General features: G+C 49.5%; 8 protein-coding genes across 8 annotated transcripts; 2 read left to right on the plus strand and 6 right to left on the minus strand.

The window, feature by feature from the left end:
• Positions 1-867: 867 nt before the first annotated feature.
• On the minus strand, positions 868-3,006 carry BROUX77_003095 (uncharacterized protein; the record flags this gene model as incomplete). Its single annotated transcript, XM_073747708.1, has 1 exon — positions 868-3,006. One exon carries the CDS (start codon positions 3,004-3,006, stop codon positions 868-870), a length of 2,139 nt encoding a protein of 712 aa, XP_073608177.1.
• A 4,551-nt stretch (positions 3,007-7,557) lies between these two features.
• Positions 7,558-10,178, plus strand: BROUX77_003096 (uncharacterized protein; the record flags this gene model as incomplete). Its single annotated transcript, XM_073747709.1, has 4 exons — positions 7,558-7,666; positions 7,732-9,707; positions 9,782-9,903; positions 9,959-10,178. 4 exons carry the CDS (start codon positions 7,558-7,560, stop codon positions 10,176-10,178), a joined length of 2,427 nt encoding a protein of 808 aa, XP_073608178.1.
• Positions 10,179-11,496: 1,318 nt separating this feature from the next.
• BROUX77_003097 (uncharacterized protein) lies at positions 11,497-12,074 on the minus strand (the record flags this gene model as incomplete). Its single annotated transcript, XM_073747710.1, has 3 exons — positions 11,497-11,775; positions 11,849-11,961; positions 12,059-12,074. The coding sequence occupies 3 exons, from the start codon at positions 12,072-12,074 to the stop codon at positions 11,497-11,499; spliced, it is 408 nt and encodes a 135-aa protein (XP_073608179.1).
• A 441-nt stretch (positions 12,075-12,515) lies between these two features.
• BROUX77_003098 (uncharacterized protein) lies at positions 12,516-13,568 on the minus strand (the record flags this gene model as incomplete). The annotated part of the gene is made up of 4 exons (XM_073747713.1): positions 12,516-12,583; positions 12,644-13,094; positions 13,161-13,230; positions 13,321-13,568. The coding sequence occupies 4 exons, from the start codon at positions 13,566-13,568 to the stop codon at positions 12,516-12,518; spliced, it is 837 nt and encodes a 278-aa protein (XP_073608180.1).
• A 1,283-nt stretch (positions 13,569-14,851) lies between these two features.
• BROUX77_003099 (uncharacterized protein) lies at positions 14,852-15,676 on the plus strand (the record flags this gene model as incomplete). Its single annotated transcript, XM_073747714.1, has 3 exons — positions 14,852-15,031; positions 15,110-15,534; positions 15,589-15,676. 3 exons carry the CDS (start codon positions 14,852-14,854, stop codon positions 15,674-15,676), a joined length of 693 nt encoding a protein of 230 aa, XP_073608181.1.
• A 492-nt stretch (positions 15,677-16,168) lies between these two features.
• Positions 16,169-20,034, minus strand: BROUX77_003100 (uncharacterized protein; the record flags this gene model as incomplete). Its single annotated transcript, XM_073747715.1, has 2 exons — positions 16,169-19,867; positions 19,966-20,034. 2 exons carry the CDS (start codon positions 20,032-20,034, stop codon positions 16,169-16,171), a joined length of 3,768 nt encoding a protein of 1,255 aa, XP_073608182.1.
• Positions 20,035-20,473: 439 nt separating this feature from the next.
• Positions 20,474-24,290, minus strand: BROUX77_003101 (uncharacterized protein; the record flags this gene model as incomplete). The annotated part of the gene is made up of 3 exons (XM_073747716.1): positions 20,474-23,745; positions 23,812-24,158; positions 24,223-24,290. The coding sequence occupies 3 exons, from the start codon at positions 24,288-24,290 to the stop codon at positions 20,474-20,476; spliced, it is 3,687 nt and encodes a 1,228-aa protein (XP_073608183.1).
• Positions 24,291-24,310: 20 nt separating this feature from the next.
• On the minus strand, positions 24,311-25,247 carry BROUX77_003102 (uncharacterized protein; the record flags this gene model as incomplete). The annotated part of the gene is made up of 2 exons (XM_073747717.1): positions 24,311-24,793; positions 24,858-25,247. The coding sequence occupies 2 exons, from the start codon at positions 25,245-25,247 to the stop codon at positions 24,311-24,313; spliced, it is 873 nt and encodes a 290-aa protein (XP_073608184.1).
• Positions 25,248-25,256: the final 9 nt, after the last annotated feature.

The raw sequence follows: 25,256 nt of genomic DNA on the forward strand, positions 1-25,256 counted from the left end.
CGGCCTGTGGCCCGTGAGCACGGCGAGGGGCCACCCGGTACGGAGGTTACTTGGACCCAAAGAGCAATAAACCACCTGTGGAAGTATAGCTGCATGCACGCAGGCAACTGCAGTTAGTTACCTAGTTCACTAACTATAGAACCATTGAGTTATAGTTCCCGCAGCAAAAGAAACGATGCATATTCGTACCGACACCGCCGGCCGCTAGAGCCAAGCCCACCAAGTTCCACAGGCCTTCTAGTTATCCCTCTTCCCCAAAAACGTCATTAGTAACTAGTCAACTGGTTAAACTCGCTTTTGACCGGGCGTTTCAATATTGCACGGCAAATTGATGACTAAAACGCAACTCTTTGAACGGAAAAGGAAGGAGTGGGGCCCTTTTCCACCCTCGGGCAGTTGCCTGACTCGAAGCTTAGCAGGGGATTTGCCGATGATGATGAGAGACTCTTTATACTCCCGAGGAAGGGGAGTTGCCGAGTCTCCCCCTCCTCCCAGTATTTTGTTTTCGTTGTTGCCCCCGGTGAAAATTGGCACGGGGGAGCAACAGTTGCGGGTCCTGCACGGGGAGAAACTCCCGTGCAGCTAAGGGCAGCAGCTCTAACCCTATCTTTCTTAGATCACATGCAAATCATTCTTTTGTTTATTTCGCTGTTTACTTGGTTCAACTCTCGGCTCACGAGTTGGCTCCCGTATTCCGATAACAGCTTAACGATCAAGGAATTTTGCAAATGCGACCAAGATTTCGCCCACCGCAGTGCCATTGATAGCTTCCGTGCTTGTATTCTTTATGTTGATTTACCTTGCACTAGTATTATCTATCCATGGTCCCCTTTTGTCGTCACAAATACCACACCTCTATATCGTATATCACATGCTCTTCCGTGTAGCGGCATTCAACACACCGGGAATCCACTCTTTCGTGAGCCGCTCCCAGCTTGAAGCCTCGAATTCTCGCGTATTTGCCAGAATCACAATATCGATGTCGTCAGCCCGGCACTGAGCGAATACCTGAGCACCAGGTACCGAGCCCTCATGGGCTCCGTACTCATGGCCGCCCATGGTCCGGATAGCATGGGTTCCAAGAAATCTGGCAACGGCGCTGGCGCTTGCAGCCAACCCTAAGGCTCCCATAGTTTCCTCCTTGATAGAGCCGTCACCGCCAAAGACACTTGGGATTATGACTTCACGGTCTACGATACGCGGGTCTGGGCCAACGTAGGCGGATTCCGGCAGGTAATTTTCGGAAACGTGATTCTCGTAGCCTGTGGCATAAGGCTTCACATTGGCACTGTTCAAAATGTAGTCTCGAAGAAGTTCGTAGTAGTCCATATTGGCTACAGTGGCCACCAACTGGCTCAGCAGCATGTGCCCATAGTTCCCAAAAACTGTCTTGGTGCCAGGTGTGAAGTCTAACGGGCGCTTGACCATATAGTCAATAACATCGCGCAGAGTAGCAGCATGGTCTAAACCAAGGTCCAAGGCAATCTGGCGGAACGTGATAGAGGGATCCATCATGCCGTGTGATTCAAAGCCGCCCTGGTACTCTAGAAGATGTTGAACGGTGATGTCGCGTGAACGCTTATCAGCAAACTCTTTGTAGCCAAGAACCTCGTAGACTTTTGTGTTGGGCTGAAGCATATTCCACCCTATCAGTTTATCAATGGCAGCATTAAGGAAAATTTTGGACAAGCTACCAATCATGAAGCGGCTGTCAACATTGACAGTGGGATAGCTGTCTTCTGCAAACGTGTAAGCCCGCTCCATGATAACTTTTCCTTTGACAGCAGCTGAGAATTGAATTTGGCGGACGTTGTTGGATTCCATAAACTTCTTGAAAAGCGCATCAATTGAAGTAGTGACTACATCGTTATCTTGGAAGCCAATTGTTTTGCCACGGGCAGTCAATTTCTTGGGCTTGGGAGAAGTATGCTCAGCAAAGATCACATTGTAGATGATGTCATCAGTTGAGGTACCGCCTCCTTGGATATCGATAGGAAGCAGACCTATGTCTTTCATAGATTTTATCTTGTTCTTGAGCTCATTGAGTGGAAGTTTCTGGAAAGAGTGCCACTTGCCATGGTGAGTATTTTTGAAGAATGCAGAATACTCATGGCTCTCTGACAAATATTGTCTCGTAGGGTGCCAGAAAGGCTTTGTAGTCTCCTCTTCAAGGACTTTCAAGTATTCCAGCAGAAAATTCGGCTTTTCAACTGTGGACAGAAAACCGGTCTGTGTCAATTTATCTTTGTTTTCGTGAGCCAATACGCAGTACTTTCTGTCCAAGGGACTTCCATAGGCTGCAAGGTCAACTATGATGGGAGTGTAGCCTTTAATCAAGTCTTGGACGGCGGGTAAGTCTTCAATGTCGCATATTTGAGTCCAAGACTGGCTCTCGATCTTTTCCATAACACCAGAGAAGAGAGCGGTTTCGCTGTCTTCTCCCATCGCAGTAACAAAGGTAGAGATGTATCCGTTATCCCTTCCCATGCTCAACCACGCAGAGTAGATGGCGTAATCGGCATCCTGAATGTATTCAAGCTCACCATGAGGCTCCATGGCCCAAACCGAGCTGTACTGGATAGGTGAACCATAAGAGCTGAGTGAAATGGGTTTGTAGCCACGATGAATAAGACATGAAACAAGAGAAACGTGCTCCATGGCGTCAAGCCCAACCAGTGGCTGGACCTCGCCATTTTCAGCATCAAGTAGACTCTCTACCCCAGTACACGAGGCACTCTCAGTTCCAATAAACTTGGTCTGGCCAGGTGTATGAGTGAGGCCGGCGATCATTTTCTCTGCGGTCTCTCTGGTAGGGCCAGAGCCCTCTGGTTGGATGTCCATGTTGTCCACTTTTTCGCTTCCACTCTGGCGTCTAAAGAGGTTTGCCAGTGGAACAATATCTGGGCGACCATGCTTTCCAGAGGCAGGGAACGGATGAGCGGAAGCAACAGCCAAGAAGGCGGATATGGGAATGCCTATGGCGGCGGCGAGATTGAGGAGATGCATGTCGAAGGCGCAGGAGTGTTGAAACAAAAATATCAGAGAGAAGAGAAGCACCAAGCGGACGGCCATAGTCCCCAGTTTTGGGTGGCCGATGAAGCGAAGACCGAAAAGAATCTATGATAGTACCAGGGCTAGGAGAAAGACATCCCGCAAAGGAAGCTTCGGCATCTTTATATGGCCATCAAATGTAGTGTTCCTCTTGTACCTTTCAGCTGAAATGCTTAAGACTGCCATTAATGTACATGCGATGACTTCTCGGATCTCCGCGAAAACAAGCGAAAGCCTATGTATATATCGTAGGCACCGTGTACTTAGCCCTGGAGGTCAAGGCTTCTTCCTGATGTCGAAGCGAGAAAAGCATGCGAGTCGTAAACTACCTTGCATTACATTATATAGTCATGTTGTGTGGACTTCGGTAGGTTCTGGCATGCTGATCTGTGGGCAAACAAAACCAACAAAGAAAGAGGGAAAGAAATGAAAAAAAACATTAGATGGACTCTAGATTTGCGCCGAAAAGCTTCGTTATCCTCGGGGCTTTGCGTCCAGAGATTCTATCCAATGTTCGAGTTCCCTGTCTAGAGCCTATAATGGCTAGCTGACATACAGCCTCTACCAAGCCGTGGCCCTCGATAACCACATCTCTAGCTAGGGCTGGGTTTTTGGCTCTATCATGCTATGGCTGTGCTGTGGGTAAACATGATGTGATGGCGATGGTTTTGCCATGAGAAACGCACCAGGCAGCTATTGGTCCTGACAGACTAGAGTGGTACTTTTGTTGCTTGGGGGCATCAAGGAGAGCGCTGTCTGATTATGGACAGCCGGTACTAGTATAAATAGTTAGTGAGGGCTTCACGGTAATCTTGAGAAATAGAGCATAGCTGTGCTATGCCACCGTTGTTGTTGTTGTTGTCTTTTTGCATCGACATTCCTCCAGCGAATCAGCTGTGCCGAATTTCTATGCACAGGTGGAATTGCTTGGCTGGAGTTCCTGCAGAATCGAACACGGCAGAAGATGATCAAGTGGATGTGATGATATGAGTGTAAAGTGTGCACAAGCCTTTTTTGCTCAATGCTTCTCTGTATTTCCAGTTCGCTCAACGCCGAGACCGTGCCATGCAAAAAAAAAAAAAGAAAAAAAAAACGCTCTAGCTCATCAGGTTACTTTCCTGAAGCACGTGGTACGAGCATTGCTTACGAGATACGCGATTCTATTGGCCAGTGCAGCCGTAAGACGTTCTAGTCCCAGAATCCACTACACTGTCATTGGTCCGCCCAGCACGGGGAAAACGTTGCTGAGAATTGTTTCAACAAAGCTTTTTACACATGAACACATCTACACGGCATCCTCTACTCAACTCTCGGACTTCATACTCAAATCTATTTCCATTATTGCTGTTAGCTCAGATGCCAACAGAATAGACAGAATAGACTCCCCCAAATCTACACATTAATGTAGACATGTTGAGGCCTTGAAAATAGGGTTTCTGGATCCTGCGTCAAAGGTTACAAGGTCATACCTCTTCGTCTCCCCGGATGGTTTGTGGCGGATAACTAGTTACTTAATTTTGGCTGATAGCTCTACGGCCAAGGCAATAGTTTATTGACGCGCCGGGTGGAAGTTTGTGCTACCAATTGATTCAACCAGTGGTCATATAATGGGTGGTGCCCTTGAAGTTGAAAGAACACCCTTCTTACTGGACGATAAAGTCCACATCCACCACCGCAAATTAATAGCTCGAGTACTCAAAGGTTGTCAGACCAATCTTATTTCAAGGCCCGAAAGTCCCTTCGTACGAAACATGAATCGTTTGTCTGCCCATTTCAAAGCTCTCATCACCACTTCGCTAGGACAGGTTATCAAATTAGGGTTAGCAAACCGTCAACTTACATAGCACAGAACGAAACAGTCCAGACGAGACACATGCATGTGTCAGGTCATTATGAAGTAGCGTACTATATTAAGCACCAGTCATAACATCATTAACTACTGTTTTCCCGTTTCCCAGAGCTTTGGAAATTCAAGTTAGCCGTACATACAAACAAGCTCATCTGGACTCGAGATATTGCATTATTGCATTCTAACCTGTGGTGTCCTGTGATGTCTGTAGTGTTCTGTGCACAATGTGTGCCGTATGTTGTGTAGTATCTATCATGTGTGGTGGTGTAAGGGTGTAGAAGCGTGTATGTAGGTGCATACACGGTAACTATAGTGCCTCTTGTTTATATAATCATACGCACATTCTATGGTTAGTTAGTTATAGATAGGGTTGTGAAGTTGTATGTCAGGAGAACAATGACTAGATGACGTCATGTGTTGAGGCATCAGCTTGTAATTGTAGTACATCACGAGTGACATGCTCCATGTTTAATTTTCCGATCAGACCTAGTATCAAGTCAAAGCACACAATTACCACTCTGTACCATTTGTTGAGTCGGTATGCCTTTGTGCTTGTGCTCTCCTTTTACGTCACAGAGCACCATTCCAATGTGCATCTACGCACACACACAGACATTAGTTATGTGTACTGATGCACTTGTATACGCACATATTACGTAGTTAGGACCATGGTGGCCCTACTTTGACAGGTTTCTTTACCGTGTGATCGCCGACTCACCGAGTTGTATAAAAGCGGCGACTCGGTCCTCTATTAGGGTTCGTCACTTTTCACTCTTACTTCCAACTCATTTTCCCGCGCTCTCATCTTAATATCTTGTGCTACTCACCCCGAAATCTCTTTGTTTTTCTTTTTCCTACTTCTTGCTATGTCGTCGGCTACACCCACCAAATCGAACAACCCCTGGCCTCAACCAAAACCACCTGTTCCTCACCCCAACCCTAATCCAGGAGCTGGTGACGACTACTAAAAAGCGATGATTCCACTGGCAGTTTCTCATTGCGCAAATGTACGTATCGACCTCGCCTTATATCACATCATCTAGCATTTCTTTTACCAACTTTAGTTTTACTGGTGGTTAGTTCCAAGTCAGCGGAATGTTGTGAAAGCTGCTTAGCTTTTCGCTTCTGTCCCCGGCAATGATGTTTACTTCGTCATACATCACGCAGTGTTTATGTTCATGCTCTATGTAGCGTCCTTTCCTGCCTATCTTCGCCTAGTCTTAGCATAATATTGTAGGTAGATTTTGGAAAGTTATTTACGTCAGATATTTGTTAGCTTTTGTGATTCTCATATTCTTGTCCAAAGAATTTTGGCCACTGGGCGTTGGATTTTAAGGCTTTCCGAGAACCCTGTTAGAAAATTCCGAGTTATTCACATTGATACCTTACCTATTGCTACATGGCCTTAGCACATATGATATTGTAGATAGTTACGCATAATAACCGCTCTCCCTGTTTCTTAACGTTAGCCACAAGATGTTCAATAGAGATGCATAGTAAAATACAGCTACATGGTAATCGAGGATCTCAGACTGTCTATGGGCCAAATGTTTCTTGGTTTGTGTAACACAACGTGTACATCACAAAATCTAGTTATGCAAATATGAGAGCATCTTAGTGGCAACTGTGACTTCTCTCACATCAGTTTGTTGTCTACAACAAAACGATATCGACTAGTATTATTTTGGCTTTGACTACTGCCCATATTTGCAGTTACGTATTACCTAATTGGCCTAGACTAAGAGTCCTACTTATCGAACGACTACGCGTCTTGTTGGCGCCCCTTCTTATCGTGGTAGTTTCCAGACTATGTTCAGCACAGACTATTATGGAAAGAGCAACCAAAGATCTCGATAAAAACTGGCGTACGCCTTCCAAACTGGGCCAGCTCAGAATGTTGTTCTTCCCTTTATCAGTCAATGATTTGGAGTTGTTACGACCAAGGTTGGGAAGCACAGTTTTTAAATGTACAAAAAACGGTGTCTTCTACAGGCAAGAGCCCTATGAATACCACTTGATAAATGGAAAGCATACAAGTTCTTCACTGTTGAAGAGAGGCTGGAGGGGCTCCTTCTTTTTCATGACGTTTGGTGTTGATGTTTTCGTGGGTAGAAACCACCGTATTTGTTTGCATGGCGGGCTCCTTCCCACTTGCTGTACTGTTTCGTTTTCATGGGCCTGCAAAATCTTTACTACTGTCGCCTCTCTGGCTTTTCTTCTTCTCTTCTTCTCTCTACCCTCTTCATCCAGATTGTCTCTATTTCCTTCATCTGCCACATTCAAATATTTCTCTTCTTGTTTCTCTGCAAGCTTCGCATGTGCGTCCCTTTTTTGTCCTTTATTTTCTCTCTTTTGCCTAGTCTTTTTTTAGGTGCTATCTCTTTGTTGTCTTCATTTGCCGATCGACATCTCGTCTTCTTGTGCCCGGTTCAAGGTCACAAAGTCCCATTGTTTTTCTTTGTTTGCCTTGCTATAAGTGACTCACCACTTTGTATATCAATTAGTAGTGTCTTTCACTGCGGTAAGTTGTGTTTTTTGACCGCCCGAGAACAACCCACTGACAGTTGCAGGTCTCCATTTTCCGTTCAACCCACTGATTCTTTCCAACGAGGAAAAAAAGTCTTTCTAACCTACAACGTCGGCGTATCCAAGAAAAGATGACTTTTCTCACTTATACCCCCGATGATATTCTAAAGTTACGTCCTGAAAAAATGGAGGCTAAACTTCTTGAGAACATGTTCAAGCCTCTTCATGACGCTGGACTGTGTAAGTGAAAGCCCCACATAGTGTAGCACGGTCCTGTGTAACTATGATCACTAACTCCAGTGAAGCAGGACTTCTTGGCATAACGCGAAACAGTGAGATTTCTGAGGATGGTAGCGTGTCAGATTCTCGCCTGAAAAAAACGCTCGGGTGTCAAGAGATTCCTGTGACGAAGTCCAATCTTTTTCATTATGGCCGCGAGAGGCAGTCGTCGGGAGACTCTTCTCAATCATACATGCGCTCTCACGTCAACTCGAAACCTCCCCCGGCATTCCATGGCAATTCTCATGAGCTCCGTGTACCTCCTACTCTGGCTGCTCAAAAGGAAGAAGGTTTCCAACGCTTCTACAAGGCTGTTGTTTCACCTACCCATGTTCGGGTAACTGCTGGTGGCCGTATTGTTCCTAACACCAAGCCTCCCGCCTCCCCGACTCCAAAGTTTGCCCGCGAGAAGGAAATCAATCTTGACGGCCAGGCACAGGGTCACTCCTCAGCCAGTATTCCGCACAGTCCGTTTTATCCCAGCTTCCCATCATCAACCTTCACCCCTCATCCACTTTTTGGTTTTCCTGCACCAAGCATGATGACCCTGCCATTCCCGTCTCCTTATGGTCTTGGAATTCCTGGAGCTATACCCGGGCCTATGCCTGGTCTTATACCCAAGCCTAAGGTTCCAACTTCCTCTAACTCGAACCAGAATGACAAACAGCCCCCCAATAGAATTGCGGTTGCTGCTAGCGACTCGGTCACAAATGATCAGTCGGACACGTTCCACTATATGCCTCAGAACCGCTGGATGAATCCTTGGGGAGGCCAATTCCCTTATCCTATCCCGGGTATGATGGCTGGAGCAGGATACGTTCCCACCCCTTTCATGAGCTCTCCTATGCCTCCACCAGGCTTCCTTGGTATGCCTAGCACTGCTACACACCAGCAGCCAACCATGGCCAGTCACCAGCGAAGTGGTACCATGGCTACTTTTACTTGTGAGGATTCCGGTGCAATTGGCTCTAGTGCTCTCAAGGCTCCTCTGAACCCCCCCGTCTCATCAATTCGCCCTAGTCAAATTAGTAAAGCCCACTTGGATTCCCTGCGCACTAACTTGCGCCGCGTCGAAGATCAGCTGAAATACAACATGCATCAAATTGATGTCCCTCTCATGGAACAGCGGGCTGCCGAGATCTGTGATGCTATCAAGGGACTGGAGGAGGCCCTTCCCAGCCAGCTTGAGTTTGAAGAGCTTCATTACCCAAAGGTTGAAACGAGGAACAAGATCAAGGCAACAACGTCTGCTCACTCCTCATCGGCTCCTTTGAGCCGCAAGGAGTCTCGCCGTATCCGTAGTGATTCGCACAAACAATCCATTGCTACTTCAAAAGCTGTTCGCCCTTTCAAGAATAATGCGCTGCGCAATACTAGCAGTGAAAGCGACTCTATGGCTAGCCATGGAAGTAATAAGCCCACAACCTCGAACTCGTTGACAATGGCTCCAACTGCTCCCCCCTTCAAACCCCAGAGCAACGAGCATAAGACTTCCGGCTCTGGAAGCATTGAGCCTGTCCTTGTTATTAACGCCACCGAGTCTGTTCGGCGTGCCAAGAAGGCTACAGTAGCTCTTAGTCGTCCTGTCTCATCTAGCTCCCGTCTTTCAACATCGACCTCATCAATAGTTGAATCATTGAAGAAGGCAGTGAAGCCTTACTTGGAAGGCGAACTTCTCCCTGGAATGGATGAGCAGAATGCTATCAAAAACGGCTTTCACTACCGTCGGCCATTGACTGAGGAGGAAGTTCGGGCTCGTCACTTGTACTGGGGACAAGCTCCCCAATCTGCACTGCGCGGTCTTCCCAAGTTTGACGGCAAGGACTTTTATTTTGCCTCCCCTCCGAAGGTTCGTCACACCGGACGTTCTGGTCCTGGTGTCTCTCGCGCTTGGGGCCGTCGTTCCAGCCGTGAAGATGATTATGGTAAGAAGTCGACAACTGCTTCAGAGCCAGCTGCCACTAGCAGTGAGGTTTCACTAGAAGCTAGTGTTTCTCGTCAGGTGAGCACCCCCGTCTGATTTTTAGTCCCTGTTTTTTCTACGAAGTTCTCTGACCTTGTTTATTTGACCCACAGTCGGAGTCTGCCACGCTTGTTGGCTCTTCCAGTACATCGCATCACGAAAAGAGCGATGATTCTACTCTAGAAGTCAAACGCCTACCTTTATCTTCCAATTCCAAGGTTGAAGAAAGGCCCAGGTAGGAAATCCATAACAAAATCGTGTGTAGAATCTCACTGATTGTGTTTTTGCAGCCCAAAGATGACTGTCAACTGGACAGCGACTGGGGATGTTCTTACATCATCCGTTCAGTCACTCGTGGCTCAAAAGTCAACCTCTCCGGTAACTTCTGACGTCATTCTTGCATCAGAGAAATCCCCCGAGCCCAAGCAAGCAACGCCTATTATATCTCGAGACAAGCCCCGTCGTGGCATCGAGAATCTACCTCCGGGTGGCCTTGTTTTGCGCTTTTGAAGCAGGCGGATTTCTGAATGCTTCTGACAACTACAAAACATTAGCACATATTATTCTCTCTCTTTTTTTTGGAATCAATCTTGATTATCTTCACTTAAAAAAACTCCAGGTCGTGTTGACTAGGAACTTTTGATGGTTCCAGACAACAGGCTCGAGGCTTGACGGGGTCTTGTACATATAATACATTTTTTTTTGGGGGGGGGGGGGGGGGGGGGGGGGGGGGGGGTTGACTGTGGTCAAGACGCTCGCTATTCACGCTGATTATCTCACCAACATTTTTATAAACCTCTATATCTATTACAACTAGGCAATGACATACTTAGATATATGGTTTTCTTCTATGCATTTGTGCGTGCAGGTACAAGCAACAAGTGACGATTAAAAAAAGAATTGTCTCTCAACATCAAAACCTCTTTCCGGTAGAGCTAGGATAGAGAGTCTTCGAAGAGATCAGAATGGATGATTCATCAAGTTCCAATCTGAGGACTTTGTTCTTCGCCATTCGTTTACCTCGAGAACTAATTAAGTTGTAGTCGACAAGGTGATTTATAGCGTGTTGTTTTTGCTTGTTTCTTACATTGCTGTTTTGCTGAGGTTCTTTTTTAGTTTGTGTTACCAAGAACACGGCAGCACCATGAATTAATGGCGGTGATGTGTATCAGCCATCTCAGCAGGGTGATAACCCAGCAATATCAATGGATTATGGTAGTCGCAACCGTATCTCCATTAGAAGACATGGCAAAATTCACTGGATGCTGCGTTGATTAGCTTCTGTCAGATACAATTGACATGCACACATATTAACATGCACGTCATGGTGCAGGTCATGTCAAAGCCAGTCGATGAACATCAGTCTGCAGTCGCTTGGTTCACTTGGTTCCATGACAAGCCAGTCTGCAATACAGCAAAGCATCCAGCGCCGAGATTTGTCGGTCAGGAAACGCCTGTTATGTATAGCAGAAAGGAACTACCCGTGTACGGGTTGTCAAGGAACGGTTGGGCGAAGTAGCGACTCAAAAGCAGTGATGATCGGCTTCGGGAGGACCTCCCATGGAGCGCTTCACAAAAATGACAAATCAATGTGTGAAACGGCCATTGAGATATTCTTCGTATCTCTCTCAATTGATGAGTGGATTGCTAAAAAATACTCCCGACTTTTTGTTCCCAAACGCCATATCCGTCAATGTAGATGACGTGCCGTTCTAGTCCGTTGCAATCGTCGCCAATGAATGTCTGTTCGTCAAGATTTTTGGTTTTTTTTGTTGCCGTCGTGAAGATGCGTCGTTGTCGATTTTTATTGTGTCGCCAGTAAACCCACTTAAGCGGTAGCCTTGGTCTTGGCACGCAGGTCACGGCCGACCTTGATGCGCTCAAGAATGGCCTCACGGTCCTTGTCCATCTTCAGGCTGGTGATGACGACGTTGGAGGGGTGGAGGCCGACGGGGACGGACTGGCCGGAGACCTTGTCACGGGTGACACGCTCAACGTGGATGACGTACTTCAGACGGTAAACGGAAGTGACCTTGCCCTCACGGCCCTTGAAGGAGCCACGGTTGACAATGACCTCGTCGTCCTTGCGGATGGGGATGGAGCGGACCTAAGCAGACACAATGTTAGGTTACAAGTTACAACAGACTCGGGGAGAAGCGTGAGTGAATGTGTCAACATACGTTGTACTTCTCACGGAGTTCCTTGGACAGGGGAGCACTCATGATGACACGGCGGACGCTCGAGGGGGCGCTGAAGTGAGCCTTGCGGGCCTTGCGGCGAGAGTCGGAGACGGCTAGTAGGAGAGCATGTTAGACGGGCTGTTCTTCTTTTGTTCGAGCGACAAATTCACATTGTGCAACATGTGAGGCGTCGAAATGGGATTAGCATACTAGGAGAGGACTTCATTTTGGCGGCGTTAGAGTCGTTGATGCTACTGGAAGGGTAAAAAAAGATAAAAATTCAAAATCCAAGCTTTCCAAGTCAAACTTTTGTCACGCTGCAAAAATGAACTGCTAGAGTTGTGTGAGGCTCAAAGTGGAGCTATACCTTGAAAGCCCTGGATCACGTGGCCTTTAGTCATCCATGAGGCGTTTAGTGTGGCGTCGGAAAGGATACTGGGGTTCACTTTGGTACAGGGATTACGAAAGAGAACTCATGAAAGAGGGGCATAATTGGCGCTTGCGAAGCAAGTGACATATTATAGGCATAATCCCATGATACTTAGTTCCCTTTACTACTAAAGCACAATTCAAAATGGAAATCATTGTTGATACAATATGAGCCGATAGCCTGAAAGTTCTATAAATACAAATTTGGGTGTATCCCAATAGTACAAATGCGATTTTTCTACAAAGTCTCGCGAAGAGGTGCGGAGGAAGGAGCCTTGAAAGTACCGTTGTCGTCGTACTTGGCCTCTGTGAAACAAAAGTGTTAGTACGTGTGTTTATCAGGTGTACCTTTATATTGCGACTTACTAAAGAAGGTATAATTCAACGTGACAGTTTGAACGCCCTTCATATTGATATCATTCAACAAATCGGGGTCCAGGTAGAAAAAGACGGGCATATCCACAGTCTCGCCGGCGGCAAGTCTCTGCTCTTCGAAACAGAAACACTGAATCTTGGAAAAGTACGGCGCCACCTGTGCCGGGGTGACGCTGTAGGTAGCCACACCAATTATGTCCTGATCACTCTTGTTGGTCGCCGTATAGAAAGCCAGAGCAGTCTCGCCAGGAAGCACCCGCACTTCACGTTGTTGCGGGGTGAACTTCCATGGCAGCACATCGGATACGGAAGAGCTAAAAGTAACTCTTATCCGCGGCACATCAGTAACAGGGACGAGACGCTTGCTGATATCCTCGTCATTGGAGCCAGGCCCGCCGTGGGCTCGCACAGGCTGACCACCCCATCCAGTGGTTTGGCAAATCTAAGAGGTTGGTTAGCTTGAGAACACTTTGAAGTCGGCCATTAGAGATAGTAATGGTTTTCTTGCCATTTTGTATAAAGGTACTGAGCCATATGACAAAGCAATGGTCATCAAGACCATGCTAAGTGTGTAGTTCCTTTACAATAATATGTCAGTCCAGGTTCCTCAAACAAGAAGCTTGCACACGAGCATGCGCAAATCTTCGCATGCATGGGCAAGCGCATACATAGCAGTCCGGTTCTTGTTGCGGTAGTAGTCCTGAACCTGCTGCATCGTAGGTTGAGTGGGGCGCCGACGTTGCGCAGCGCCGGGGGTGGAGGCCGCAGTGCTAGACGGAGCTTGCTTCGGCGACGGGTGAGGGAGAGTCGACGCGAACCGGCGCGGCACGGTGCGACTCCTAGTTTTGCAAAAGGCGCATGGCCGCTGACTAGCAGCTTGCGGCAGACGCTGGAAGGGCCTTCGAATAAAGTTCATGGTAGCAGTACTTTGGGTTTAGACATGCGTTGTCGCAACTTGCGATAAGCCGTCTGCTTAGGAGAAAAAAAAGCATCACCAGATGTTGATGAGCCCATGGTTGTGGCAGCTGTCGGCAGCTGTCAGGCAGTGGGTGGTTTCCACATCGGTAACCTACGCAAGTAAAACAAGACGGCCAATGGGGCACATGGTACATGATGAGTTTTGTCTGAATGTTTGAGTGGCTACATGATATTCATGAGCAGATAACTGGTTGAACAAATGAGTTTTTATTGATATCAATTGGGGAGCAGTTTAAAATAGTATTGCTCGTTTTAGTTAGTCCAAGATAAATCTTTTGTTACATGTAAAATCTGAGTGCATACATGCATCACCATGTAAACTCATAAAACGAATATTAGGGTTAATAAATTGAATTTGGTGAAATCTGTCACTACACCAAAAACGTAAGTTCTTAGACTGTCTTTTCAGGCTTTTCAGTGTTTCATTGTGGAAGCTGAACGTTATTACCTTTAGATTTAGCCTTCATGTGTCGTGTGCCTTGGCCTGTGCTTATTACAGCTGAGTTGGAAGTGGTAATTAGACAGGAACTTCACATGTTAATCCAATGTCAGCAATAATATTTTACTCCTGGGGATAATGTCGAACACTCAACGGGACTGGAATCTGTAAAAAAAAGAGAAGCCAATTCTTAGAAGCGCCGCGCCTGCAGAAACGCCCGCTTGAGACAAACCGTGAGGCAAGTCGCAAGCAAAACATCCCTGAAATAGCAATTGTTCTCCCCGTCTAATTCAACGCCACGGCCAGTAAGGTGCGCGCTGCGTCAATAGTTCTTCATATTCGGGTGCAACTTTCATAAAGAAGAAAAGAAAAGGAAATCGGCCAGAATTGAAGGGCGCGGCGATGCAGTATTTATAGACAAAGTTTGCGGGTGGGGCTGATCAAAGTGGAGACAGAGTCACGTCTCGGGGCAGGGTTATGAGACAATAAGGGTCTGGGATCGGGTCACGTGAAGGCATGTGGCAACGGAACGGAGAAAGCGAAAGTGGCTGGCTTGTTGGCTGAGGTTATCAAGGCGAAGCCACGCTTGAGATCTCGCTCTTGACGAAAACGGCGTGACAACTTTCTTGATTGAATTTTGTGTCTTTGTTTCTTTGTATTTCTTCTGCTTTGTTGCCACGATAAAATCTTCCCAGCACTTGTGATTCTTTCACTGAAGCGACCGATTCCCTAAGCCCGCACTCATTTGCTGTACTGTACGCCCGTTTCTCTCCACAACAATCATGGCCAACCCTCTCGATACCGACATTGGCTCCGAGCTGTTCGGCTCCTACGAAGCCGAATTCAAGCTTGTCCAGACAGACTTGAATCAAAAGCTGGAACAGATTCCTGAGCTTTCGGGCGAGCCTCGCAAGGCCGCCATCTCGCAGGCCGAGCGCGCGATGGAGGAGGCCGACGAGTTAGTAAGTTTAAACCTCCAGATCCCCGCCCCGCCCCGCCGCGAACCATAGCCCAGCTAACCTGTGGTTCTCGCGCATCAGATGGGCCAGATGCGCCTGGAGAAGCAAAACATACCCGCCACAGCCAAGACCAAGGTCAACCAGCGCCTGCGCAACTACGAGTCCGAGATTGACCGCCAGCGGCGCAAGCTGCGTACGCTGGCCGATGATCGTGCGGCGCTCTTTGGCTCGCGCTACACCGACACCCCGGGCGCCGGCGGCAGTGCGTCTGACGTGCAACTCGAGCAGCGCCAACAGCTGCTGGCCGGCACCGATCGCCTGGACCGTAGCACGCAGCGGCTTAAGGCCAGCCAGGCGCTGGCGTTCGAAACCGAGGCGCTGGGCGCCAGTACACTGGCAGATCTACATCGTCAACGGGAGACAATCCAGCACACACATGATACGCTGCTGCAGAGCGAGGGTTATGTTGATCGCAGTGTCAAGACCCTACGGGGCATGGCGCGCAGGTGAGTCGGCATTTTGACTCTGCTTGGGGAATATGAATCTAACCATGTGAGCAGAATGGCGACAAATCGCATCATCACCATCTCCATCATCACCATTTTGGTTCTGCTCATCTTGGCTGTAATTTTCAGCAAGTTCCGCTAGACTATTGGGGGTTTAGCGAGCCTCGACGGGCTTTCCAGCTTGTTTTCTTCCGAGTCTGCGACGGGTTATGCGGCGTTCTTGGTTTCTACTTTTTCCTATGGGCTCTTATGCGTGGGGCGTTTTTATTCTTATTTTTGATTAGTTCATTTTGTTCAGCCTACTTGTTTCATGCGCCTATAACAGACACATTGCCGGCATAATCACAACATCACCACGCGTGATTTGTTTTTGTGTACGAGAATAAAACTTTTTGCATCAGCAGCTAAACTAGAGTAAATCTTCTGGGCATAGAACGATTCCATAAGACGTGAAAACAAGAACGAAACATAAACAAAAAAAAGTAACAAGCCATAACGAACAAAAAGCAAGAGACGCGAGTTTTCAAAGGGGTGGTCATAGCATAGAAAAGCAGAGTCATCAGCAAAAGAGAGACGAAGCAGAGAATACACAAGATGGAAAAAGGGCACTGTCCATCATGGTGCTTTTGCTTTTTTACTTGTGTCTCGGTGACTTCATCACACCTCCCCTAAACGAGCCGCCGCCGCGTCTACGCTCGCCGCCCAGACTTCTCCGGTCATTTGAGAAGCCGCCGCGACCACGGCCACCACGGCCGCCACGGCCGCCGCGGCCACCACCACGCGGGCCGCCGCGGCCTCTCTGCTGTGACCTCATAGCACCCGCAGCCGCTACTACAGTGCTGTCAACCATGGGCTCATCATCATCGTCGTCCTTGTCGTCCTTGGCACGCTTGTTGGAAAATTTGAGCTTGCCGCCGCGGATGCGTCGGCCGGCGTCGCGGCTCTTGAGCGCAGCAACGTATGCGCCGACGCCTGACTCGCCACCCTCGCCGGCACTGTCAACGTCCATATCGACGTCGTTGTCGCCGTTAGTGTTGTCGCGACCTAGGATAAGCTTGCCGTCTAGATCGGTCTTGGCCTTGGTCTTGGTCGGCTTGCGCAGCTTGATGGGCTTCGTGCTCGAGATACTGGCCAGCGCGCGGCGGTCCAGCAGATCCAGAGGCTCATCGTCGTCTTCGATGATGTAAGCGTTGCCCCCCTTCTTGCTGTTGCCGCGTGCGCGGGAGCCGGAAGCTTCGTCGTCAGAGCCGGCGTCGCCATCGTTGTCGCTGTCGCTGCTGTAGAGCGCCTGGTCATAAGCATCCTCGTACTTGTGGCCATCGGCCTCCTCGTCGCTGTCGTCACCGTCGCGCGCAGCATCCTTCTCGGCCTGCTTCTTCTTCTTGCTGCGCTCCTTGGTCTTGCGGATATTGACAATCAGCTTGCGGTCGGCTTCAGGCGTGTTGCGGTAGATGGCGTCATAGCCAAACCGACGCACCATGCGTTCCAGAATGTGTCGAACCTTGGATTTGAAGTGGCCCTTGTGTTCGTGGCTCCACACAATGATATTAGGGACCAGGGACTGCAGACGGGGGGTCACCAGGTCCAGCGGCAAGCTGATAACGCAAATTTTAATGAAGCCCAAAACCGACTTGACAATCTCGCGGTTGTTGGATGTAAGAAAAAGGTCCATGGTTTGCACCAGGTCGGCCAGAGTCTGCACGCTGATGGCATCCTTGAACTCGTAAAGTATCCGGCTCAGGGCTGTGATGGTGGCCGAGATCATGTGGGGTGTGCTGCCAGCCAGACCTGCACTAACCATGGTAAAGTACTCCTCCATGGTGGCCGGGACTGCCGGCGAATCGTCCGGCATGTGGGCCACCTTGGCGTTCTCAATCAGCGCACCGTTGGCATTGTCCATAACCTGACCCATTTGCACCAACAGGCCGTAAGCTGTCTCACGAGCACGCTCATTGTTCTCCTTGCACGAGATGACAACCTCGCTTAGGATAGACGGAATAAAGTGAAGATCCGTTGTCGGCACAAACGGCAGCAGCGCACTGATGGCGGCCAATCGCTCGCGGCGCGCCGGGGCAGACACCTTGCTGGCACTGGAGACCAACAGCTCCTGCAGCTCGGCGTTGCGCTCGCTGAGGGCCATTTGGCCAGTGGGAGACTCGGCGAGACGGGGTATGAGTTTGTACGCCTTCTTCTGGAGCTGCGGCTCGGCGCCGCGCGAGATGACTACAGCGGCAATCTCGAAGAGCGCGCTGAAGCTGCCGCGGGGAATATAAATGGACATGGTAATAACCAGGTCCATGAGCGTCTGCGACGTCGAAGGCAGGGCGTCCTTCTTCTGGGTAGTCTTTTCCTCCTTAGGGACACTGTTGTTTAGCTCAACGGCAAGCATCTGGCTGACACGCTCAAAGGTCTCCATGAGCTCCGCTTCGGGTGTAATGCTGAGGAAGGCGTTGATGGTCTGGAGAATCGGGCCTCTGCTCTGAGGGAGAGTTTGTGTGTAGACATTGAACAGCACTGCCAGCATGTTGCCAGCGAAGCCGCTGAGATACTCAAGATTCTTCTTGGCTTGCTCGCGCGAAACGCGGCTTTGTAGCACCAAGTCCTCCTCCTCGTCCTTGGCTTCTTCGTCATCCTCAATTGAAACAATAGCCTGGTTGGACTCGACAATCATCCGCATGGACCGACAAATGTCCATTCTGAGCTCGGGCTGCGAGTAGAGTAGATTGGCTAGCAGCTCGGCAAACTCCTGGTCGAAGGCCTCTGTCAGGTCCAGAGGCAGATCGCAGTAGCCGGGTAGCAGTGACCAGGTCTGCTGGACAAGGGTCTCGAAGATCTTGATCTCCATGGTGCGCTCACCTTGGTGCTCCATGACACGCTGGTACATGGCTTGACTGAGTGGCACAAACTCGGCTCTGAAGTGGGCCAGTTTGGTGTTGCTAACGTAGTCACGCAGCAGAGGCATCATCCACGCACGGCCCGGCTGGCCCTTGATTGGCTTGACCAGGTTCAGCGGCATGACGGACAGTACGGCCTCGGGACCTATGGCGCGAATAGCCTTGCCGATAACTTCATCGGCCTTGGCCTTGTTCTGAAAGGCCCCGTGCACTCGGATGTCGCCAATGTTTTTGGTAATGCCCATCATGATGGGGTAGGCCGACCAGCGCAGCGTGTCGTACATGGCAGCCAGGACGGTGAAGGTCTCCATCCAGGCGGCCTGGTACTGCACACTGAGCAGCGACTCGGCGATCTTGGCAACCTTTTCGAGAACCTTCTGGTCAAAGACCGACGGCTCAAGAATGGTCTGCTTGGGCACGCAGGTGGCCACAAACGAAACCAGACACTGAGATGCTGAAATGCGGATGCTCTCGGACGGCGACTCCAGGAAGTGTGCCACTGAAGCAAAGATTTCGGGCAGCTTCTGGAAGGTCTCCTCAGGCTCTAGCTGGGCTGAAACTTCATAGCCGCGGGATAGAATGGCCACCCACGGGGGAACCAGCTGGGTGTCGTTCTCGGCAGGCTGTAGCTCAGTAATAATTTCCATCAGGCGTGGCAGCTTGGCTGACATGGCCTGGTCTGTCATGCCCTCAAAGATCACCTCGAAGATGTCGAATACAGCCATGACCATGTACTCGTTTCCAGTCTTGGCAATGCCCAGGAGAAGCTCACACAAAGGCTCGATGGTCTTGCTGGGCCAGCCGCCCGATGCATGGGCCACGGTCTTGGTTAGCTGTAGAGCATGAATCAGGGTAGGATCATGGGCGTCGGCCTTCTTGCTCTGCTTGCGCAGCTGGGCGCTCTTGGCCACCAGATCCTCAAGGCTCTTCATGGCGGTGTGGGCGCACATGTCGGCAGCAGAGTGGTCCAGAGACGGGCTAGGCGGCGGGTTCCGCAGCACACGGGTCAGGGCATCCTGGGCGCGACGGCGCACTTTGGGCCGCTGATCAAGCGAGAGGTGCAGCAGACCGGCCACCGCGCGGCGGGGGCTGATTTCCGTCACAGGAAGATCCCAGGCGGGGGCATCCTGAGCGAGCAGAAGAGACTCGATGCAACCGATGGACGAGCGCAGCAGGCTGGGCTCGCCGTCCTGGAGTAGTAGAACAGGCGCAACAAAGGTCAGCACGGCGGTGAACTTGGCGCGTAGAATGGGCTGCGGCGCATAGGGCGTTACAACGTCGAGCAGGTAGATGACTGAGGAAGTAATTTCGGGGTTGGCGTTGTCGTTGGCCATGCTCTGATTGAGGAGGGCTAACAGGGCGGCGAAGTAGGCTGTCGGCGTGGGGGTGGCATTTTGTTCTTTGATGGTCGATTCGACGGCAGAGAGCACGACAACATTCTAGATCAATAGTTAGCTGATGATGCACTGTGAGTAGAGCCGGCGGCCCTTCAAGGCAGCGCATGAAGCCCCTGTATAGCTCACGATCACAAACTAACCTTCTGTTGGCTTTGCAGGCCGGGAGACTTGATCTTGTCCAGCTTTTCCGCCAGCGTTGGTGTCGCCATTTTTGCGGATATCAAGCAGACTTGGGGAGACAAAAAGAAATCAGGAAGAATGCTGCTGGAGGGGGGAAACAAGAGCAGCGGCGTGAACAAGATTCTTGTTCTTCACCAGCGCCTGCGTTTGCCTGGAAGTTTTCATAATGAAGGAAAGAAAAAAAAAGTTGAAAATTCTCGAGGGGCTGGCTGCTGCCGCCAGCTGCTGACAGCAGTTGCGGGGCTGCGATAAGCTCTTATCGTGCCGACAAAAGAATCCTATCTTATCGCACATTTTTCGTCTGTGTAAGTGCCCGAATAGGTACAACAACCATTATGAGTTTAGTTAGTTAATCAACTATTTCATACACTCATCATGAAGTGGCGATAAAAATTATGTTTAGGGATGGCTAGCAGTAAACAAGGACTAACAAATACTTTCTCATAAAACACAACTTGCTCAATCTCATTATTTGTTGTTTGCAATTTCCGTCTCAACATCTGGCGTCCGTCCACTCAATGAGCCCAAATTCTTGACTCTCCGCGCTGCGTAAATGGCCTCATCCTTGGCAAACCGAATGTTTCGCATCGGCTTCCACTGCATCAGTCCGCGTTCGACCCGATGCAAATCTCGGCTGCGGCTTGTGTAAGACTTGATCAGCTTGAGTGGATTTTTGGATTCTTTGTCTGAGTCACCTTCAACAGTGGCGCGCACGCCTTGGTTGGGGCTTGATAACCCCTGTTCATCACTATTAGAGTTGACCGGGCTCTGTATTTCACCGGCAGAAAAACTGTTGGGGTTCACCGGAGCCTGCGTCGAGGAACCAGCCGAAGTGGGGCCGGTATGGCTGGAGCTGGCCGCATAATTCTCGCCAGTCATGCTGGGACTGACTTGTCCATCAATCACATTGCCATCAGGTTGGAATGCACCAGCATGTTGGCCGCTACTCGAAGGCACTGTATACGACTCCGAGTATCCATGAGAAGAAACAGAGGAGAAGCCCTCCGACATAGTCGTACTGCTGCGTGCCTGAGACCCTGCCATATACTGTAATGGGTCTTCACCAAAAGCGCGACTCCAATCCGTGCCGTCACGAGCGATCCAAGGGTTCTGTCCGTTTGCATAACTCTTTTCATCTTCGTTGTCTTCTTCTGGAATAACATCACTATCTTCCCGGCGATGGCTGATCGAAGACCGCATTGAGTTTCGGGCCTTTCGCTTTTCTTCATGTTCAGCGGCTTTGTGTAGTTTTTGAGCAGACTCAGGCATAGCGACATTGACAGACTCGCTTCTTGCACCCTCAGCAAAGCAAGCCTCCCAGGTTTCAATGGTCTCGCGAAGGGAGTCCGAAGTAACGAAACGGATGTGATCTCTGTCTGTGCCTGTTGAAAACCGGCCAGAAAAGCGCAAACGGCCAACTTCCTCCAGATCCAAATCACGGACGTCCTTCAAGGTCTCCTCAGTGATGTAATTCTGCGACAAGCGAGTTGCGTTGTTGCATTTCCAAATCGGAACGTCAAAGCTGTTATTTTTCAAGTCTGAAATATCTTTCAGCCATAGCGAAGCAAATGCATCTGGGTTGTGCTTGCGCGGCTGCCAGAATTCAATGAAGATAGGAGATCTGTAACGGTAGCGAACGGGAAGGCGAAGGCCGGGAAGCACAGCGTGATCGTGCTTTCCATGAGTACTGATATCCCACTCAACATGTCCATCATTCAAAACATGGCACATTTCCCTGCCAACAGCAGCTGATGAACCGCCAGTGCGCAGACGGAGCTTGGGCCGGTGCTTACTGACATAGTTGAGGGCAGTGATCTTGTCACAGGTGAACTCAAAGGTTCCAACATCCCACCCACGCAAAGTGGGGGGAAGAGTCAGCTTAATACTGCGGAAAAGCACAGAAATTCGGACACGACCAAATCCAATGCCTGCATCAATGGGGTACCAGCGAGTAATTTGACTGGTGTTGTGCAGGACTTCTGCAATCTTCAAAGGAACAACACCCAGAATAGGATCATGCTCACGATTGCGGGAGTCGCGCACCGTCACTGTGACAATGCAGTTTGTCCAGTCACGGACAAACTGTTCTGTACCCGCATTGAAGATAGGCTGAGATGAAACAGCCTTGGTACGGGTCTTGTAAACCAGCTCGTCATTCAGCAGAATAGTGCAGTATGAACTCGGCAACGAGCTACCCTGCTCTTCTTTCGTAGAGCCAGCTTCAGGGCGACCAGGCTCGTACTCACGGCCCTTGCGCTTGCCCACAGACCCCTTGATATTGACAAGCTCCAGGCCGACAATCTGGTGGACAACAATACTAAGAATACCAGAAGGCCACTGCGGGTCAGGAGGCGTGAGGATAGCATGCTTCTCGTCTGCGCTGGTGGTAGCGGCCATTTCAGCCTCTCGATCAGCCTTGGTTGACTGGTGTGGAATGGGAGCAGTCTTTGTCGTTGGACTACTGTTCATTTTAACTTCAATGCTAGTTCCAGAAACACTAGGCTGGGAGGATGAGGCGTTCGGAGCAGCGGAGTTTAGAGCAGCAGAAGGCGGCATCGTAGGTTCTAAAGAGTTTTCGTTAGGAGATGAAATACCACGGCTGTCAACAATATGTGAAGCAGCAACAGTGTTGGAGATTGGGATGTCAATCCGAGGCATGAACTCCTGTTGAGGGGACGAAGCTGGCACTGCAGTATCAGACAAGATATTACCACTGCCTGTTCCAATCTTAGGGTCGTCATTAACAGACTGTGTAGCCACACCGACGTCGCCATTAGTTGGTTGCACACCCACAGAATTCTGAGAAAGCTGAGGGTGCAGCGGGATCGTTGGCGACTGAGGCACCTCCGTCATCTTGCTATCGTGTCGCTGGTGTCTTTGCGATACTTTGTTCATCTGTGCGTCCATTTGAGCTTCTCCCCCGATCTCCTGGGCTTCTTCCTCTTCTTTCTCAATCTTTTCGGTTTGCTCTTCTTGGGCCTTCTTTTCACGCTCCATGTCTTTCTCTGCAGCAAGGCGCAGTGACTTTCTGAACGGCGCCTTTTCAAAGTATCCCACGTCCCAAAGGAGCTGTCCCGGCATGCTAGTTTCAGCTTTAAGACCCTTGAGAGAAGAGGTTTGTTCAAACATCTGGTTGGGGTTGGCCATGAGTGTTTCAATGCTGAGTTCAATCTTTCCCACAACATCATCGGCTGAGCTACGATCGCTGTCCCAAAGCTCCAAGGAGAGCTTTTCATCGGCATCAATGATATCTGGGGTGACCAGGAGACCGCATGACTCTTCAAAAATTGGGTTGAGATAGTCCTGAATGACGCGGGTGCAGAAGAGAGGCTTAGAAAACTTGCTCCATGATACAGTAACATAGGGATCAGAGCCGCCTCCAGTGCTACCGCGATGATCCTGTTTGCTAAGATCAATACCGCGACGGATGCGGATGTAAATAACACCAAGGGCGGTCGTATCGCGCTGAATATCGTCTCCAGATAACATGGACGCAATATCCAGAGTCAAGCTCTTGGGGGCGACATACATGGATGCGGCGGTTTTGATAGCCCAGTTAACAAAGTTGGAGATAAGAGGCAGATTCAGGATGTTCACGCCACGCTCAATCATAGGTGTGCATCCGGCTTGGACCTTCGGAACACCCATAAGAGTCACCGTCAAAGTCTTTAGAAACGGAGGTTCGGGAGTTAGTTGAACTCTCATCCGAACAGTAGCCACCAGGCCAACAAGTTCGACCCCTGACGTGAAAAAAAACCTTGGTTAGCAAGGAAATTGCAATGGTCCAACAGCAGTTTTTTACTTACAGACTGGCAAAGGAACACCAAATAGACCACGCACACCAAGATAGAAAACAAGACGCATTCCCATGTTCTTAGCCTTGGATGAGACATCGCCACCTGAGGGTTTAGCATGGTAGGCCACTGAGGCTTCCAGGTTGTAAAAGGCTCCGGACTTCTCCATGGCAGCAAGTTCGTCAGGATCCATAGTCTTTATGTTCTGACTATACTGTTCACTTTTGACATCCTGCATGTGATTATCTGGAAGGGATCGAAGACTCAAGACACGAATTGGGTTTGAGCCTTGGGAGATGTCGGCAACACGGACATTTTCGATGATACCCGGAACCGAGGCAACCATGACGTCTTCAATACTATAGATGGTGGCGTTAAATTAGTTCTACTAAACACAAAGACAAGATGCGCAGTTCAGCTTACGTATCAGCAACACCGGCAAACATTTCGGGGTTTATAAGGCCCCAGAAAAGACTGAGCATAGAGTTCATCCACTGCGTAGTATAAGTTATTAGATACAGTTCAGTTGTAGGGAGTTCAGTTTACTTACCTCCGCGGACTCGGGAATAAGATTCGCAGTGGCCATTTCTCCACGTTCACGCTCTGATTCCCACTCCCGGTCTCTACCAGCACGAATCAGGTTCTTCGCCCAGAGGAACACGGCCGAAGCAACACCCGCACCCAAGGGGACCATAGCCCAGAGCTTGCCGCCAAACAAGTTGCCAATGACTGAAATTCCCAGAAAGAGGCCCAAAGCAAGAAAGCTGGCACGCATTTCCAGCATCTCAAACATGGGTTCGTAGCTGATACTCGGCGTCTTGTAGAATAAAATAGAAGTCTTTTCGCTGCGAATAGGCACATCGGCAGTAGATCCGGGCTCAATAGGGTCCGGAGGTGCAGTGATGTCTTGTGCGTGGCGGTACTCTTCACCACTCATGGAAGAGCTAATAGGAACAGTTGTCGGGCGGCCCAAGTTTTCATTGGGGACAGAAAGCTGTCAAGAAATCATTGTATTAGCAATGCGAATTCTACCCATTGGAAAACAAGAGCCAACTTACCTTTGGATTATCAACGACATGCTTGTAGTTCATGTCAATATCTTGGATCTGCACATCCTTGCCAGTCACTGGATCGCGCACCGTTCGCCGGCCCTTTTTCTTTCTCTTGGTTGGAACGTGGGCAGAAACCTCGCCATCAACAGTTGGGATTTCGCTACTAGAATCATCTTCTGGAGTGGACTCGGCATTCGGGTTCTGGGTAAAGCTACTCAGCACACCGCGTTTGGGCTTTTCTGTAGCTTGATGGAGGTTTGGACTGGCATTTTCGAGTTCGGCATCCCGATGGATCTTGTCCTGGTCAAGCCGCTGCATGAACTCGGATATGTTTGGGATCCGATTGCGACCGCTATAGTGCTGCCCCGAAGGCACAACGCGAGTCTTGGAGTCCATGGTGCAGAC

This window comes from Berkeleyomyces rouxiae (assembly GCF_048999995.1).
Source record: "Berkeleyomyces rouxiae strain 22BRR77 chromosome Unknown BrBRR77_ptg000002l, whole genome shotgun sequence".
Classification (NCBI taxonomy): domain Eukaryota; kingdom Fungi; phylum Ascomycota; class Sordariomycetes; order Microascales; family Ceratocystidaceae; genus Berkeleyomyces; species Berkeleyomyces rouxiae.